This window comes from Wasmannia auropunctata, unplaced genomic scaffold (genome assembly GCF_000956235.1).
Source record: "Wasmannia auropunctata unplaced genomic scaffold, wasmannia.A_1.0 LD336074.1, whole genome shotgun sequence".
Classification (NCBI taxonomy): Eukaryota; Metazoa; Arthropoda; class Insecta; order Hymenoptera; family Formicidae; genus Wasmannia; species Wasmannia auropunctata.
This window is the reverse complement of record NW_012026816.1, coordinates 2,539,709-2,557,175: the sequence shown is the minus strand read 5'-3', so window position 1 is coordinate 2,557,175 and position 17,467 is coordinate 2,539,709. Positions and strand designations below refer to the sequence as shown.

At 37.8% G+C, this 17,467-nt stretch overlaps 4 protein-coding genes across 11 annotated transcripts in view; 3 read left to right on the top strand and 1 right to left on the bottom strand.

Annotated features, from left to right (window-relative positions):
• The first annotated feature begins 2,918 nt into the window (after positions 1-2,918).
• LOC105449663 (prefoldin subunit 3) lies at positions 2,919-5,139 on the top strand. 4 transcript variants are annotated; one of them, XM_011688990.1, is made up of 4 exons: positions 2,919-3,031; positions 3,411-3,631; positions 4,197-4,715; positions 4,844-5,139. In XM_011688990.1, exons 2-3 carry the CDS (start codon positions 3,548-3,550, stop codon positions 4,668-4,670), a joined length of 558 nt encoding a protein of 185 aa, XP_011687292.1. In that variant the 5' UTR covers positions 2,919-3,031; positions 3,411-3,547; the 3' UTR covers positions 4,671-4,715; positions 4,844-5,139. The 4 variants fall into 4 exon arrangements, with proteins under 4 accessions (XP_011687292.1, XP_011687290.1, XP_011687289.1 ...); XM_011688988.1 differs by having other exon boundaries at positions 2,919-3,035; positions 3,418-3,631; XM_011688987.1 differs by having other exon boundaries at positions 2,919-3,035.
• A 9-nt stretch (positions 5,140-5,148) lies between these two features.
• On the bottom strand, positions 5,149-7,262 carry LOC105449662 (C-Myc-binding protein homolog). 2 transcript variants are annotated; one of them, XM_011688986.1, is made up of 4 exons: positions 7,168-7,262; positions 6,871-7,081; positions 6,013-6,146; positions 5,149-5,664 (listed from the first exon to the last, which is right to left on the bottom strand). In XM_011688986.1, exons 2-4 carry the CDS (start codon positions 6,871-6,873, stop codon positions 5,511-5,513), a joined length of 291 nt encoding a protein of 96 aa, XP_011687288.1. In that variant the 5' UTR covers positions 6,874-7,081; positions 7,168-7,262; the 3' UTR covers positions 5,149-5,510. The 2 variants fall into 2 exon arrangements, with proteins under 2 accessions (XP_011687288.1, XP_011687287.1); XM_011688985.1 differs by having other exon boundaries at positions 6,871-7,262.
• Positions 7,263-7,807: 545 nt separating this feature from the next.
• Positions 7,808-17,467, top strand: part of LOC105449656 (transmembrane protein C5orf28) — a 61,647-nt gene continuing 51,987 nt past the window's right edge. Inside the window, exons 1-2 of one of the 2 annotated variants that reach the window (XM_011688973.1) lie at positions 7,808-8,244; positions 8,878-9,105. In XM_011688973.1, coding sequence (XP_011687275.1) covers positions 7,966-8,244; positions 8,878-9,105 — 507 coding nt within the window. In that variant the 5' untranslated portion in view covers positions 7,808-7,965. Of the gene's footprint in view, positions 8,245-8,877; positions 9,273-17,467 lie in introns of those variants that run through there. The other variant, XM_011688974.1, reaches the window with a different exon arrangement.
• On the top strand, positions 11,394-16,146 carry LOC105449657. Of its 3 annotated transcripts, none has more exons than XM_011688977.1 (3): positions 11,394-11,689; positions 13,099-13,235; positions 14,601-15,806. In XM_011688977.1, exons 1-3 carry the CDS (start codon positions 11,687-11,689, stop codon positions 14,788-14,790), a joined length of 330 nt encoding a protein of 109 aa, XP_011687279.1. In that variant the 5' UTR covers positions 11,394-11,686; the 3' UTR covers positions 14,791-15,806. The 3 variants fall into 3 exon arrangements, with proteins under 3 accessions (XP_011687279.1, XP_011687278.1, XP_011687277.1); XM_011688976.1 differs by lacking the exon at positions 11,394-11,689 and adding an exon at positions 11,741-11,971 and having other exon boundaries at positions 14,619-16,146; XM_011688975.1 differs by lacking the exon at positions 11,394-11,689 and adding an exon at positions 11,750-11,971 and having other exon boundaries at positions 14,601-16,146.

Genomic DNA, 17,467 nt, shown 5'->3' with positions numbered 1-17,467 from the left:
TGGTCTAGGTACGTCATATATATCTACCGCGTACAGAAATATGTATTATTTGTCTGCGATTCCAACGGAGCTAAAAGAAGATCTCGCTCAGAAGTGGCTAGAAGACTTTCATATTAACAATTATTAATTTCGTATCACAGCATGATTCCGAATGCAACATGCGCATGGATTACTTGTTAAATTACAATTGATGCGTCTCTTGTAGTTTATGAACTCTCGTCAATTATTAAGATAATAAAATTTTCTTAAAGATACTAATTTTGTTAACTTTAAGACACAGTTAAGACAGTTTTTTTTACAAAACATATAAATCTTCAAATATATATACAGTCGAACCTCGATAACTCGAATTTCAAGGGAAGAGCTAACTCTTCGAGTTACAGAGTTTTCGACTTATCGAAATTCGAATAAAAGAGGGTTAACATACGAAAATTTGACTTATGAAGGCTTTGTACGAGAGTTTATAATTTTCCTATTATAATGGCTTTTAATTAAAGGAAAAAAATTCAATATTCGACAGTGAATTATTGCGTACATATAATAAATGTAATCATAAAACAAATACCACTACTACTATTATTCATGGTTACACATATAGCTATAACTTTGAATTATAGAGGCAGACAATAGGAGTTATATAGAGGTCTGGCAGCTGGCTACTTTAAATTTGAGTTGCAGAAATAAAATAATACATCCAAATATCTGACAAACAATTCGAGTTAATTAAGGTATAGGTTTTATTTCGAGTTCAAGTTATCGAGATTCGACTGTATACGTAACGAATTAAGTTTTTCTCGGAGAAGAAGCGACGCGGAGAGACTTCCAAGGTAACGGCATTAGCTTTTCCGTTCAGCACGCGCGATGTAGGATCGCGCCAACTAGAGCGGATTAAGGATATAGCGTTTGTTGTAGGCGCATAGATCACGATGATGAGCCGTAACGAGTGGCGTGTCGGGCGAGCGGGTATACGCCACGGCCATGGGGGTACGGACCGCACGTCCGTGGTCCATACGGCCGTACGCCGTACGGCAGGAGCGCGCGATCCGAGTGCGCGCTCGCGCTCTCGCGCGATCGGCCGAGCGGAGTTGGAGGTCGGAGGTGTATATTGGCCATTTCCGCAGGAAGCCCTAGGTAACCTGTAACCGCCATTGAGTTTCCAACTGAACGTGCCACGGATCTGTGCTATCGTCTCATAACGCGACGATGCGTGCCCCGCGCGCGCGCTCTGGATCTGCTCGCTCGCGTCCGCGCCCCCGAAACGCTAATTCTCGCCCCCTTCCCCTCCGGTCCCCCGCGCGCCCGATCCGCGACCTTTCCACTGTGGCTCGCAAGAACGAGCGGCGTTAATTTCTCCCGGTCGACGTGACGGAAAGTTCATTCTCGATTAGGTGCTTCCTCTTTATAGATGTCTTCTATTTAAAAAAATTAAATTAGGGATCTTCACTTAGTATGTATGCAATAAAAAATCCACTCCTCCCCCCCTCCCCATTTAGAACGAACGGAATTAATTTCTCTCGGTCGATGTACCGGAAAATTCATTCTCGATTAGTTGCATCCTTTTTATAGATATTTTCTATTTAAAAAAATTAAAGAGAGAAAAATTCACTCGTTAATATGTATGCAATAAGAGATCCCTTCTCCGTCTGTTTAAAAAGACTAATTAATGCGATAAAATAAAATATTGTTATAGTTGCTCGATCGAGTATATAGTATATATAACTTAAGTATATAATAAATATGCGGCATATTATAATTTATATGAATATAAAATCAGAATGATTTCGCTTAAAATAAGATCAATTTCTCGAATTCAGTTTGACACAAGGTATAACAAAACTTACTGGTGTGCTAATTTCGAGAGCGGAGAGGAGGGAGAGGAGAGGGATTGACTATACAATTGGCGGGTTAATTCGCGCCGACTGTTTTGTTTTGCATGCAGAGCAATTGTCGAATGAAAAGAGCGCGGCTTTTAGGCGCGAGTCGTCTAGACAGCGCTAGTCTAGATCCACCCTGCTTTACTCGATACACCATAATTCGGGTCTATTAGGCCCAATAAAGTGTATCAGAGAGGAGGAATGCGCCCCGAGCCAATGTATATAAATGCGATGTCCGTTGGGCCGTTCGTGCGCACGACGCACATGTGGGGTGCGGGTGGACACCTTAATTTAGATTGAACGTAGCTGCAGTCGGGACTATTATCGCTACGGGCATATACTGCATATTAAAGGGGAGGCCCTTGAAAGAAATTTGCGATTGATTTTTAATCTGTCATCAAAACTCGTGAAAAGGGTAATTATCCTGCTTATACATACTTTATAAAGATATATAGGTATGCTACTTCCATAACAAAGTCGCGCGTTTAATAAAAGTTTTTTATTTTCCAAAAGCGTTTTTAATTAAATATCTGCAATAATATAATATTATTTTTATATATTTTTACGATTATAACCTTACATACATCTTGAAATGATCTCTATTTCATAATTATTTATCGCGTAAGAATTAGACGCAAGGTTGAAAATTAACACTACGTTTTCAGAGGTGTCGTTTCATAATTTTTTAGAATTTCTATATAATGTTATAATTTTTTAAACAATTTTTCAGATTTTTTTACACAAATTGGATTTATTTTCAAAAATTCTACATCTTTTTTAAAATGCTTTATATATAATTTATACATATATAATTTTTTTTAATTGTGTATGTAAGATTTCGTATTTTGTACTTCACTCCAACTTGAAATCTGAAGACATTTAAGATATTTTTCTGAAATCTTTGTAAATTTAAAATATAAAAAATTGAAAAATTGTTTTTCATCAGAGTCGACATTTTTTCCAATTTATTTAGTTATCATAAGAGTGGTACGGACGGTACGATAGATGATTGCATAGATTATCACCAGAGTCCGCCACGAATCGGTCAATTAAAGTTTGTATATACAATGCGTTGTTCTCGTGCACGCTTTGTGGTTAGCTGAATAAACAACTCAATAAACTACCAAAAAATACTACTTTTTTCATAGTGATCGAACGTATGTACGTATATATAGAATAACGTAATATATGGAATAAAATTGAAGATCGTGGAATTCGTGTATGTGTGTTGTCCGCTGGAAATATTCACATACCTAGATATTTGGCTGCTTAAATTCAACGTGCACATAGAGAGTCGCCAATAAACACTCCTCTTCCTCTTCTCTCATGACTCTCATCTCATTGTCAGCTGCTGCGACAGCTATCTTGTAAAATTTTCATTAACTTAATAATAAAAATTACACAAGATTCGCAAATCAAACATATCGTATTACATATCTCTCTCATCGATTATAACCTTACACACATCTCGAAATGATCTCTATTTCATAATTATTTATCGCGTAAGAAGACGCAAGATTGAAAATTAACACTAAGTTTTCAGAGGTGTCGTTTCATAAGGACCGACTCGAAAGCGAGAGCATCTGTGCTGTGAATCGTGAGTCACGACGGTCACGTTAGTGCGGGAGATTGAGATACAGGAGGGCACTTCGGAGGTATACAGGAGATTCAAGATGGAAGACGGTGACAATAAAGTGGAAATTGAGCTGGGTAAAGATAAGAAGTCCTACGCCGGCATACCGGAGGCCGACTTTGTGGTAAATATGATTAACATCTAATTTACGTGTACGGGCGCGTGCGCGCGTGTCATACTCATTCGCGAAATCCGAGTTATTGTTCCCGACACTGTCTTGACTTGTCTCTAATCGTTTTACATTAAATTTTCGTCAATTGTTCTCTCCGCGCGAATAAAAGATATGTACATTGCAATATTATAAAAACGTTGAGAAGCACATCTCTTCATTTTTTGCTGACAATCACAATTTCATGTATGCATTGATCGATCAAAATTTCAATTGGATCCTCTGCTGGAACCTTATATGGTTACCAAAAAAAATTGTCGCATTTCCTTGTTTTATTATTGTGAATTCGTTATTCTATTTTTTTTGTTACTTTGTTTTCTGTTTAATTCAACCTGCTTCATATGATTGAATGAATATTGCACAGACATATTTTCATGTTTATCTTTATTAAACCATCGACTTAAATTTTTTATTAGATAAAATAAAATATATATATATACATAAAATATTTTATAATAATAGTTACAGAATTAATTAAATCAAGTTAAACATTCTCGTACATTGTGTCGTACAATTTCAGGATGATGTCGAGGCTTTTATGGCAAAGCCGGAAAACGAATCCGTGGACAAGGTGCTCAGAAAGCTCGACGAGAGCCACGGGAAGTACAAGTTTATGGAGTTTAACCTAGTCAACAAACGAAGACGCTTAAAATCGCAGATACCAGACCTAGAAAGATCTCTAGAGATGATCGAGAAACTACAGAGCGAGAAGAGTAGCTTAGAAACGCAATTTTTATTATCGGAACAAGTTTACGCGAAAGCCATAATACCGCCCACTGACAAGGTGTGTCTATGGCTGGGTGCTAATGTCATGCTAGAATATACTTTAGACGACGCCCAAGAAGTGCTGACCAAAAATATTGAGGCAGCCAAGAAGAATTTAGGATTCATAGAGCACGATCTAGACTTTGTTCGTGATCAGTATACCACCATGGAGGTGAATATGGCACGTATCTACAATTGGGAAGTGAAGCGTAGACAAGCGGCAAAATGAAATTATCAATTTTTACTCGCACTCGGATCTGCCTAAAACCAGGAGGTAATTATCTGAGAATTAGATTTTTTTCTGTTTAACTCAACGAATCAAGTTCTTTTGGACATGTTAATATTCTGATTTTTACTATTTTCTTCATGATATATATGATTTTATGTCATTATATGTTTCAGAATATCTACTATATTATGAAGAATAAAGTTCGTCAGTACGCAGCATTATTAAAATTCCTGGTATAAAAAGACTCGGATATTAATTTAATTATAAATTCTTGTCATATATTAATATTTATCTATGTTACAAATATGTCTGAATTTTTGTAATACTGATTGCTAAAGAATTATCTTTTTTATCTGCTATTCGTCACAAATTGACCTTATTTACAATGAATCTATATTATATAAGTTTCAATAAAAAAAAAGGGTTCCATTCTGATTAAAATGAAGGCAATAAATGATATTACACTTAAGAATACATGTAATAAACGTAAGAGAAATATTTATTTGAGTCCTGAGATCTATTCCGTACAAACGACGCTTGCACATTAAGTACACATGTCAAATACTTCACATGATAACTTTGTCCTTAGAAAAGAAGTATGAAAGAACTAACAGCTATATTGCCATTCTCTTAAATAAGAAAATATATATGAATGAATGAACGTACATGTAATGGAATGTTTACACAAAAGTTTAGTAATTTATCTTAAATTCTAATTTTCTTAAACGTCATATTTATTATAGTAATAAGGCACAGTCAGACTGACTTAGGAAAGTCAGTGTCCAAAAAGAAAAACAAGACTAGCGTGAACTCTGATCAAAGACATGATATCCGTCACAATTACTCGGCCGTCGCTTCATCCTTTGATTCATACTTTATTAATTTTGATTTCAATTCGGCAATGTAAGCTTTGGACTCCTCCAATTCTTTCTTCAAGCTATCGATTTCTGAAGTACTGTTGTCCACAGCACCACCAATATTCTTACGTATATAGCTATAGTATAGATAAGGAAATTAACATTTTTTGATAACATAGAAAGCATACATAAGCTGCGTCCCACTTAACGCTCGCGAGCATTACTTGTTGTTTAATGTTTGATAAACAAGAAAGATAAAGTGATTCCAAGAGCGTTGCAGCGTTAAGTAGAACATAGTCATAATAACATATTTGCTAACATAATCAAGTACGCAGTTGGAAAGTAAATATTTTCTCATACAATAAGAGCACACAAAAGTTGTGGAACTAAATATTAAAAACAACTCGTTCTTCCTCTTGAAGTTTAGGTTGAATGATTACAATGTGAAAATAATGCTGAATCTTGGTTAATACGAAAAAGGATACTCTAAAGCGTCAGCTGGCTTTTCAGTCTCCTCGTAGAGTGAGACTAGTATCTTCGTGAGGGCGTCCATTACGCCACATCTCTCCAGATACTTGCGAAACTCCTCTCGTTTGGCAGTGACCGAGGAAGAGACCGACTGTAAAGCAAAAAGAAATTTATTATTCCAAGAAAAAAGGAATAACAAATGACACACTATAACAACACCAATACAAAACATGTATTAAGTGTAAATGTATCATAATCTTTGCAATGAATATCTAAATTTTATACTACATTCACAATCGACTTGGGGACAAATAAGGCATTTTTCACTCCATTTCTTTGATCTGCTCAGAGATCAAACGACATAAACCTGATAAATCGACCACTGCACAGGCGGCTGTCGTTTGTCTGGAATAATTTCTAACCCATTGGTTTATTCCGTGTCATGATATGCAAGATGTATCTTATGAATTTGATCCTTGTTTATAACATTCACTGAACAGCAAGAAAAAATTGATACATCATGCACGAAACGGAATCGCACTCCGATGTCTATCGCTTGGCGTACGTTTGTTCTTTGATGGAGTAATTTCTGACTTCCATTTCTATCGCCCTCCATATAATTCCTCTAACATTTCCCAGAAAGAAAAAAATCCCGCATCCAAATTTAATGCATTCGCTAACGGTATCGGCAAATAATATACTACGCATGCAATATAATTATGGCTGATACCGGGAGATCGTATCGACATTATGAAAACGAAACAGCGGCACGTAAACGACGCGTGCATCATGTTTCAAATTCGGCACGAGGCCGGCGAGCCTTTTTCAAGGAGCGCTAGATTGAGCGACCGACAATCAATTAATTGGGTAATTACCATCGTGACGGCTTCCCGAATGATCTTCTCACGCGAACCTCTCTGGTTTTCTCTTGAGAAAAACGATCCGAAAGCAACACGGCTTCCCCACGGCAAACGAAAGCGTAGACTCAACAGTCAACACGCCAAATTAGCGCCCGTCTCTTATCACGCCATAGACATAATATGAATAGAACATGGCGTCACCAGACTGCGATCATATAATTTTCTCCTAAGAATGGAAACGTTATGTATAAAAAAAGAGAGCGCTGACCGCCGAGGAGAGAATTTCACGTTTCACGCGACTCGACCACTGACAAGATATTATCAAGACAGCTAGTCATGAATAAGTTTTCGCGCCGACGAGGTTATTATTATAAAAATACGGTCGGCCAAAGGCAAATTTTCGTGACTGTCAAGAGTGTCAAGTAGGCCCCCCGCCCCGGGGGTAATTGAAGAACGATGACATTACCAACCGTTTTGATTGTACCGAGGATAACAAATCACAATTTTATTATCGACAGTGAGAGGTTTACATGTTAATTTATTTTTCAATTTTTCGCAACGTTTGCTGTACGGATTTATGTATATGTATATACAGCAAACGTTGTGAAAATTGAGAAATATGTAAACCTCTTGCTGTTAATAATAACAAATAATGATTTGGTCACGTAAAACAATGATCGTGCAGTTTGTTATCCTTAGATACAATTAACATGGTTGGTATAACACGTCATCATTCTACAATTACCTCCGGGCTCACTAATTGACGGTCATAAATTTACCTTTGACCGGCCTCTTCTTTAATAATAATCTTATCGGTGAAGTTAAATCATTCAAACGCAATTGCAATAAATTTGCAATTGAAAGAAGCCAGCTGGGCGTTCGCAGTTTCGCGCGCCGCGGGCCAGGCACTCATTGTCAGCCGACCTGGCGCGCATGCGCACACCGCGCGCATAACCAAGATGGCGGATCGTCGGCAGCGATAGTGTTTTGTTTACAATCGTCGCGCTTCGACGTTGCACGCGAGACGCGGTGTCGCGTCGCGATTGCTACCGCGCGCAACAGCCCCGTTGATCCCACCCCGTTGAAGGTGGAAAAAATCGTAAACGCGCAATGTGGCGCAAGCTGTTGTCGCGCGCGCTTCTGACGTGCGCGATCGGCGCCTGTTCGATCCTCGGCGACTTTGGGCTCAGGTACGGCAAGAACGAGTCGGCGCGCGCGGCGTTTGACAATGCGACGCACGCGACGGTGGGCGGTCTCACGTGGACGCTGATCGTGGTCCTCTCGCGGCAGTCGATCGCGCGCAATCTGGGTAGCATATTCTCCTGCTTCTTGCTGGCGTCCTTCATTGATCTGGATCACTTTGTCGCGGCGCGCAGTTGGCACATCCATGTGAGTAACGTGTGCAAAATCATTCGAGAATTTAGCTGCGAGAAATTGACCTTGAAATTTGGATGAGCGATAACGATAAAGCGCAGCATACATTAATGCTATAATTAGTTCCTCACGAAATTTATGAATAACGTGCGAATATGAAAGTTTTCGTTGAATTAAATTCCTGTAACGTTTGCCTTAATATCAATTTAATTGTATAAAAAATATTTAACATTTTGAAAATTACGGAAAAAATCTGCAGTATAATCCTCATTTTATCTTTATTAAATTATTAATTATTAATAAAATTTTATTAAAACAAAGACTATTAAATCGAGGCAATGAAAAAAAATTGTATTAGAATAATTATTATAAATATAAGATAATAATGAAAGAAACAAAAATTTATAACTTCAATAATTTCTAATTTTTATCTCAAAAATTGTGTTTGAAAAATGTAAGAAAAAGTTGCAGAAATTTATTGGATATGTTAAAAATAATTATTTTATTTGATATTTATATTTCTGATTCTGTTATTTAATTTATATAATTATTTTTTGTATAATAAATATATATTATATATTTACTTCCATAAATAAATTTTTTTTTTTCTATAAGTTTTATCCTTCATTTTATGCTATATTCTTTCAGGATGCCACGCATTTACAAAAACGGCCCTTCTTACATTGCACCACCGTTCCTATTTTACTGTGGATACTTTTCATCTCACTCTCCTCCTCTTTCCATTCCCCTCTATTGGAACACACTTCCTGGGTGATATTGGCTGCCTTCCTGAGTCATCACATACGAGACGGTACCAGGAGAGGTCTGTGGTTCTGTCCCTTCGGATCTACCCGTCCTATTCCCTACTACTTATACGTGAGTCTTTGTATGTCCCTTCCTTACATACTACATTGGCTTATGAGCCTACACACATTTGCGCCGAAGAGTAACGACGAGATTATTCTCATCGATGTATGAGACATGCTTTAGAACGCGCATATTGCATATCGAGTGTCCAAACAGTCGGACACAATCCAAAGATATATGAGAGTTATTATTTAATTACCAACTGAGAACAGTGATCGTCCAATATTGATATTCCTAGTTTATAAAATCGGAGATGAGAGGAGAAAGAAACTAAAGTTAAACTTAAGGTATCTTGAAGAAATAGATATGAACACATTTTTGTTGAATAAAATGCTTATAATATTTGTTTTAACAGAATTTTAAATTTAATTATTTAATTAAAAGACATCTAACTTTACGGGAAAGTTTACTGTCATGAATGATCATAATTTATTTTGTTTTATTTGAATAGGATATTTATGAATTCTAACGATATTACACAATTTTTTAATTATTCTTTTAAGAATACCGCATTAAATCTAAAAAATCTAAAAAATAATAATTTCAACGTAATCAAATATTTTCGAAACAGAATTATTATTAGGATTTGTACAGAATCGTTTTATATATCTTTATCTAACAAACATATATACATATAAACTGTTACAAAAATATATACAATATATATATAACGTTATTTAAAATTAATGATCTACGCTCACTTAATTTCATACAATCGCAAGAAATTAAATACGGTTGTGATGTTTGACAATGATGTAATATGCATGACAACAACGATGTTACATCGTCGCCTGAGCGAAAGGGAAAGTCGGAATAAAATTTTTCCAAGTTGCAAATGACAACTCGGTTTAACACATCCGCGTGCGCATGACGTATACATATTTACAGTTGCAACGTGTACGTTGCAGCTGTGCGTGGTTTATGGACGAATCCCACGTGCGTTTGTTTTCTATACCTGCACGTTCGATACGCCGTATATTTTTTATACACTGACAGTACACCTCGCGTATCTCTCAGCAGTCTGTAGGAATATAGTTTTGTAATTAATAATAAATAGAACTATTTAACGCTCACGCGTTAATAACAATCACAATTAGCGAAGTGTGCCTACTTTCAATCCTATTTTTAAATGATTTCTTATTCTTATGCAGCTATTTAAAAGCAAATTACTCCTTTTTTCCGAAACTATTGCGTCCCATATTTCAATGACACTATTAATTTATAGCCGCAGCTTTATCTTTTCTATTGACTCACGTGATACTGGTTCTTTTTAATATCTTCAAAGATAAAAATATTGAATGATATTGACATCGACAGTTGCGAAATCTGGTATTTGACTAGAAATAAAGTCGATAATCCATTAAGTTTCATTTCAAGAAAATCCTTGTTCGAAAGCTTATGATATACAAAAAGAACATTTTTGTTGAAGTATCTAAAAATTTAGCTATGTGTATACAGATCTGAACATAATTATGTTGGACCATCAAAACAATTATTTATTGGACACTCAAGCATGTAATAATAACGATGAAAAAATAATTTGAATATTCTAATAATGAGCTTGAGTGTTCGATATAATTATTGTAATGGTCTAACATAATTATTTTCAGATCTGTATCTCCAGCTAAATTTTTAGCAAAAACCGTTTTACTTTAGCAAAACCGTTACTTTAACTTTTACTTAAGCAAAGCCGTTCTTTCCGTGTACCTCGATATTATCGGGCAATACTCGCGATATTGAATTCCTCCTCCGCTCGCAAAAGCGCAAACCATATATGACATTTTCACTGCAATGTATTTGAGCGAGTGTTAGCTGAGTTATCGACGTCTGGCGAACGAAGAAAGAATTATCGGTTGCATTACGCAACCGAGCATTCCTGCCCAGGTGCAGGACACCACGCGGGGACGCGTCTCCGTGGGTGAGAGCGCGCGGAGGAGGCATGTCAGGCAGCGGATGCCCCCGCGCGGTGACACGCAACGCAAGTCGCACACGTGTGTACACACGCCTGCGACCGCGCTTGGTAGGGGTTTATCAGCATTCGGCGTTGCTTAGCTGGCACTCTGCCCTCACCTTACCTCGCTCTCGGCGGTCTCGCTTAGTATTCGTTTAACTAGCCGGTCGTGTGCCGCACCTGTCGGACGAAGATCGCCGCGGATATCTCGGTATACGAAGATCTCCGGGGAGATACTTCGGCTGTTGCACTTATATCTCCTCCGCGCGCGCTTCCCCGTTTTTCTCGCCTATTTTCCTTTCTCTTTCTCTCTCCATTTCCTCGTTTTCTTCGAACCTCGATCGCGATTCCGTTTATCGCCACTGTAATTGATCGACGAGTGTTGGATCCTCTCGCGATCCCTCAAACACGATTTTTTCGCAATTGACCGGTGGACCGCGAGTACTTCGATCGGGATCTGCCAACATCTTGGACTCCACAATGTCGTCACATCTCGATAGATACGGGAGGAGATCACGATAACACACTGATATCGGGTATATCTCGAGCAAACGCGACCTCTTACATAGACAACTCCGCGAGCAAGGCATGACAAGACCGGCGGTATTCGCGGTTTCGGCTGGTTGATTCATACTCACGATGGTAAGTAACACGATAGTTTCTCCCACTTTCGGTGTTTACATTATCTCTCGAGTGATCCCGAGGTCGATCGTACGGTCCCTGACCGCAAATCGTCCCCGCAAATACGTTCAAGGTATCACGTGCAACTGTGTTTCCCTTTCCTTTTTTCCGGCAAAATTCCTAGTCGTGCTTTGCTCGAGTGTCGTAAACAGTGTAGATTCAATTTATCGATCATTTGTGTAACACGTTATAATGTAGTGTCTCATGGCAAAGCTGATTTTCTTCGGTTTATCCTTATTCGCGGTAAGTTTCTATCATCTGACGATATTTGTGCTGACAACAAAAAATCAGATAAAATAATATATATCACTTAGGAACGTATTTTTGCATTCTTGTAAATATTTAAAAAATTGCAATGCGTGTAACTTGTTAGCATGTAATTGCAATTTTTTGAATATTTGCAAGAATACGTTTCTTATTGATTTAAAGAAGTATAGCGTTTCTATATCTGATACATATTTTATCAAAAATAATACAATATAAACGTGTACAAATATATGTATGTATACAATTTATTTTTCAAAATTTGTCGAAGTTTTAATGCAATTGGAACACATATAACTGATATGTTATCTTGAATGGAGCTATCTGATAATTCCATATCACGAACAAATATATACCTTTAATGGCTCATAACGTTATAATTAGTCCTATGACAAAAATATAGAGATTTTTAAATACGTAGTTAAAAGAGAAAATATTTGAAGCTCGCGCAATACGCTGCAATCATTCGCGATTGACCGCGTCCCCTTTAATTTTTTCAGATCGTTTCCTCGTTTTTCTCTCGAGCGACGGGAGATATTTACAGATTCCAGTAGATCTCGTATCGTAATTGATCACGTCCGTTCGCAGACCTCGTTATTAGAGATGCAGTTACGTGCACGCAAGGTCGGATGCAAACGAGTCGATGAAATTAACACCTGAAGTAGATATTCACGGGATAAATTTTGATTAGAGATGAGATAGCGCGTCACAATAGTGACACAATGGATTCGAGAGAGGCGCGTTGATCCGCCATTCCTGACATTGTTAGCAGTCGTTTTGACATTGGAATTATAAATGCTGTTTACGAAATCTCGAGAGAACGAATATCGACCGCGCGCGAGCACGACAGAAATTCCATCCACAATCTTGCATTCTCGTTTCCGATAACCTTGTCACTTGAAACTCTGTCGCTTTAATTAACGCTTATTTGTCAAAATCGGGACGTGTGAATTTTATCGCGATGCCCAGATAGGCGAATAAGTGGAGCATTTCATACGATCATATGTCCCTTTTAACGAACTATATAATAATTTACCGGCTCTCATCTGACTTGGGTTTCGTTCTTCTCTTTTAACGGAAAAGTAATTCTAAACTCTTCTTTCTAGGGATCTGTCGAGGATCTCGTCGAGAATTTGACGCTATATTTTTACGTTGCATGCGGTATCACCGCCGGCGCGCTTATCTTACTTTTCGCTTTGGTAGCCGTGCTATTCGTGAAAGTAAATCGATTAGCCGAGGACGGGTGAGTAATACATCCTCTTTGTCAGTCGACAATTGGGGCGACAATCGAAGGTTTCGGTTGCATAATCCATATTTAAATATTTAGCAAATATCAATCATGCTGAATTATCATCATTCAGTAAACATTAATTAAGGTTGCTCACATTCTAATCTATCCGACGACAAGCATATACTTTATTGCGCAAAAGTGCGTACAGTCAACATGGACAACGTGCGTTTACCGTGCTCGCGTAACGCGTTTCAAAATTTCTACGTGGTTGAGTACCGCAGCTAAGTACATATTACCGTTCGATCGCGAATCGTCGGCGACGTGTTTCACATGCACACGAAATATCCGGTTTCACGATCGTATCGTGAAACGTCTTCGTTCAAAATTTTACTTTAATTTAGTGAAGCCAACGTCTCTTTTGACAATCAGTACACACTTTTGCATTCTTTTACATATAATTGCATAACTCAGTAAAATGTAAGTGATCGAAAGATCGAACCATAATCGAACCATTTATTCGCAAAGCGAAAAAATCGTGCATTTCAAATTGTTCTAATTGACTATAACACGTTTATGAATGCTGTTGTAAAATCGATTATCAATTATTGCGTGCAACAGACTGATTTCCGTGGTTATTTGATTGCTTCACTTAGCGGTGCACCTGCGCGGCGAAAGGAAAGTAGAAAAAAAAATGCCTGACGCGTATGTGCAACAGAGGTAGTTAGACGTTTTCGCGTTTCTTACCGCAAGAATAAAAACACGCGTGTTTCTTTTGTGAGTCACGTAGCCGACGACGAAATTAGTGATAACGTATCTTTATTGCCACGTATGATTGTTTCGTATCTCATCCGAGAACGTAAAGCTATAATGATGATAAAAAATTTGTTTCTTTAATCAGTGAATGATTTCTGGTTAGTTCGCAAATTTAACACAAAGGTGCGATTTATCGTCGATAAGTCGTAATCTCAATTCGATTTTATTCCAATTGTATGTAAGAGTAAATATCGTAATAACGTCATTTGTTACGTATAGAATTGTCTTTGTTTTTCGTCGAGTTACTTTTCTTTCCTTCCGCAATTCTTCGAAAATATATCTCCATGGAGCTCCTTTTCCGTCATGAAACTTGAAAAAAAAATTCTCTATTTGGTCCAAGTTTCGTTTTACCGTTCCTTCAATCGCTCATTACTAACGTCAGTAGTCATTACATTTTTTCGTGTGATGTTTGTGAGACATTCTTCATTGTAATCCTCATTGCAATCGGCGATCGATTTAAGGTCAGCTACATTCGATATAATCACCTCCGTCGAATCATCCTCGTTCCTCTCCACTTTTGGTAGCAATTCGGTCGCCGAGGTTGAAACTGAAAACTGATCTTAGGTCCAACCAACTAAACAGGCAGGCGAATATGATGGCGGACTTTTGTTACACCAATCCCACGATCGTGCCTGGGGAATTGCTCTCTCGTCGTGGCTTCTCGATGTACAGCGGGACCGACTTCGACGAGGATTTCGGCAAGAGCAAGAACGTTCCTTACGGGACGTATCATGAGGCCCGATCGAAATTCTGATCGAAATTCGAATCTGAAATGATCGATCTCCTGTTATTGGTGCGGTTTATGCTCGGACCAATTCATCGATTATTAAATCAATACTTAGAAATTAAGTAATTTAAGATATTAATCTAAGTTTCTAAGTTATTAGCTAGATCCAATTATCGATAGTATTGTTTGCTTCTTAATGTATATTTTTCTATGTAACTTATTGCGTAATTGCGCACACGGGCCGTGTTCCGATATGCATTGCTAATACTGCAAATCCACAGTGTATGTGAAATATAAATTTTCAGTTTTGGTAGTGTATATCGGAACACGGCCACGATTCAGCGTCCTTATAGTTCAATTTTTCTTGTTGACTTTACGCAACTGCGACAATAGCTTAAATATTGAGAATTTCCTTTTTTTTTCTGCGGCGTGAAATACCGTTCAAAATCGATAGAGTTTAATTGACGTTATAATATATAATTAATAATTGGATAAATCACGCAGAGTGCCATTTTATCGAAGATAATTTTCAATTGCGTTAACTTCCATTTAATTAATCATGACATTATCGAAATAAAAATTAATAGCCATCTTGAAGAACAACAAAAACGTTAAGATGGCATGTAAATGAGATATTTATCTATCATGTATTATTATTATTATACGTATGATTGCCATCACTGTCTGTTTTATCGGCCTCTCAATTCGTCGATAATGCTGAAAGTTTATTAGAGAACGTGCAGATGTCTCCGCATGCATTTCACGTCGCAGAGAAGAAATTCACGGTGCTCCGAAATGGTCGCACACTTCTTTTCGCAAGACTGGAAAAAACTCGAGGTGCCTAATTCCTTATGCATTTAAGACGCACAATATTTTTCGATAAACAAGGAGAGGGTATGTAATGCTAAATCTTATGAAATATACTAGTCGACTCAATATTTTTTTGACAGATCCATAATTATCTGTGAGGATCTAGCCGATGTATAGATCATGATGTGGTATAATTGAAATAATATGCAGTACCAAAGATAACCATACTTAAATTAATAAACTACGTAGACTGGAAAATAATTAATTATTTGTAACACATAAATGAAATTAACATTTCAGCAGAGAATTTGAGCTTATTTATTTATATTTACTAAATGCATAACAAAGAAATATATAATACTTCTGAATAAATGAAGTTTATATCTAAACAAATTAAATTATAAAATTACAAATAAAAATACAAGAGATTTTTTTCATTTACGAAATGGTTTTATAACACGCAAGCATGTAGTATAATTGATTATTTTCCAGTACACATGTCGAATACATTCTTTTGTATTATGTATCATTTATTAATGTGTTATTAATTTAAATATATATCTTGTCATATAATTTATACGTATAAACTTTATTATACATGTAAGATATACATATATAGAAAAAGACAAATTCAGATTCAGCAAAGTACCAGAAAAGCCGTTCGCTATAAATATTTCTATAAATCTTAAATCAGTTTTACGATTATCACATAAATATTATAATTAGTATTAGATTTTAATTGAATGCAACAGGTGTTTCAGTAGCATTTAAAACATTTCGGGAGATTGTAAGAAATTTACTGATATTTTTAAAGTAAATATTTCCTTTTCGAAATCAGATAGGATCGATGCTTCGATACTCGTCGGTAACGATGCCGGTATACCTGATACCTGACACCTTGCCCCTTGGCCGATTCTACCTGCACTCGTGGTGGCTTCCGTTTCCGGAAGTGACGGCGGAATCGCGCGCGCGGGGAACGACGATGGCGACGACCGGCGGCGTCGGTGGTGTGTGTAGGCAATGGCACGGGGATAGGCCGTAATTGGTATAAAATCATCGAGCAAACACATCGGACAAGACAGCCCGGGGATTGTGGGCGGCGTTGCGTGCCGTCGTCCTGGTTACCGCGGGGGCGACTCCGCTAAAGCGGACCCTTCGCCCCCGATTGCGCGCAGGCCCGCCGCCAATATACACCTGCGTGCGTATCGTTGGTGTGTGCGTGCGTGCGCGTGTGCGTGCGCGTGTGTACACGGGTGTGCGCGATGGGTCCACCAGAACCCAACGCGCCCACCCTTGCCTTTCCTCAGCTATACACGCCAGATTTACCGCCACCGGCAGCGCCAAGGATCGCCTCCGACCAGCGCGATCTTCGCCCCGAGGTAATCCACCCGCGTCCGGAATTGAGGCTTCCGCGCTGAAAATTTTTTTGTTACTCGCGGCATCTCGGCTTTTTCTTATTGCGGCCTTGTTTATTTACGACGATAAGCGTTTCGGCACGTCTTCACAAATTGACTCTGAAACGGAATTTATCTATATACACATATATACAGAGTATTACAGAGTTTCCGTATCTTGTAAAAGTAGAAAGACTGAAAGAATTATTAATTATTACCAAACTAGGCAAGCTCGCAGTCACATAATTAAGCTCAAATATTAATCCGTATAACGCAGCCGTAATTATTCACGTGGCTTCGACTTCATTCTGTGTGCATGGATTCCGAATCCGATTTCATCTAGTTTCACCCGCGAGAGCATCGCGGTTTGTGCTTACATTCCCATAAATCTCCGTAATCCGAGTCTTAATGATAAGTAAATACCACGCCCCGCGATACAAATGTTTCTACAGCGCACGCAACCTGTCAAGTGTTAGTTTAGTTAAAATCCCTCCCGTCTA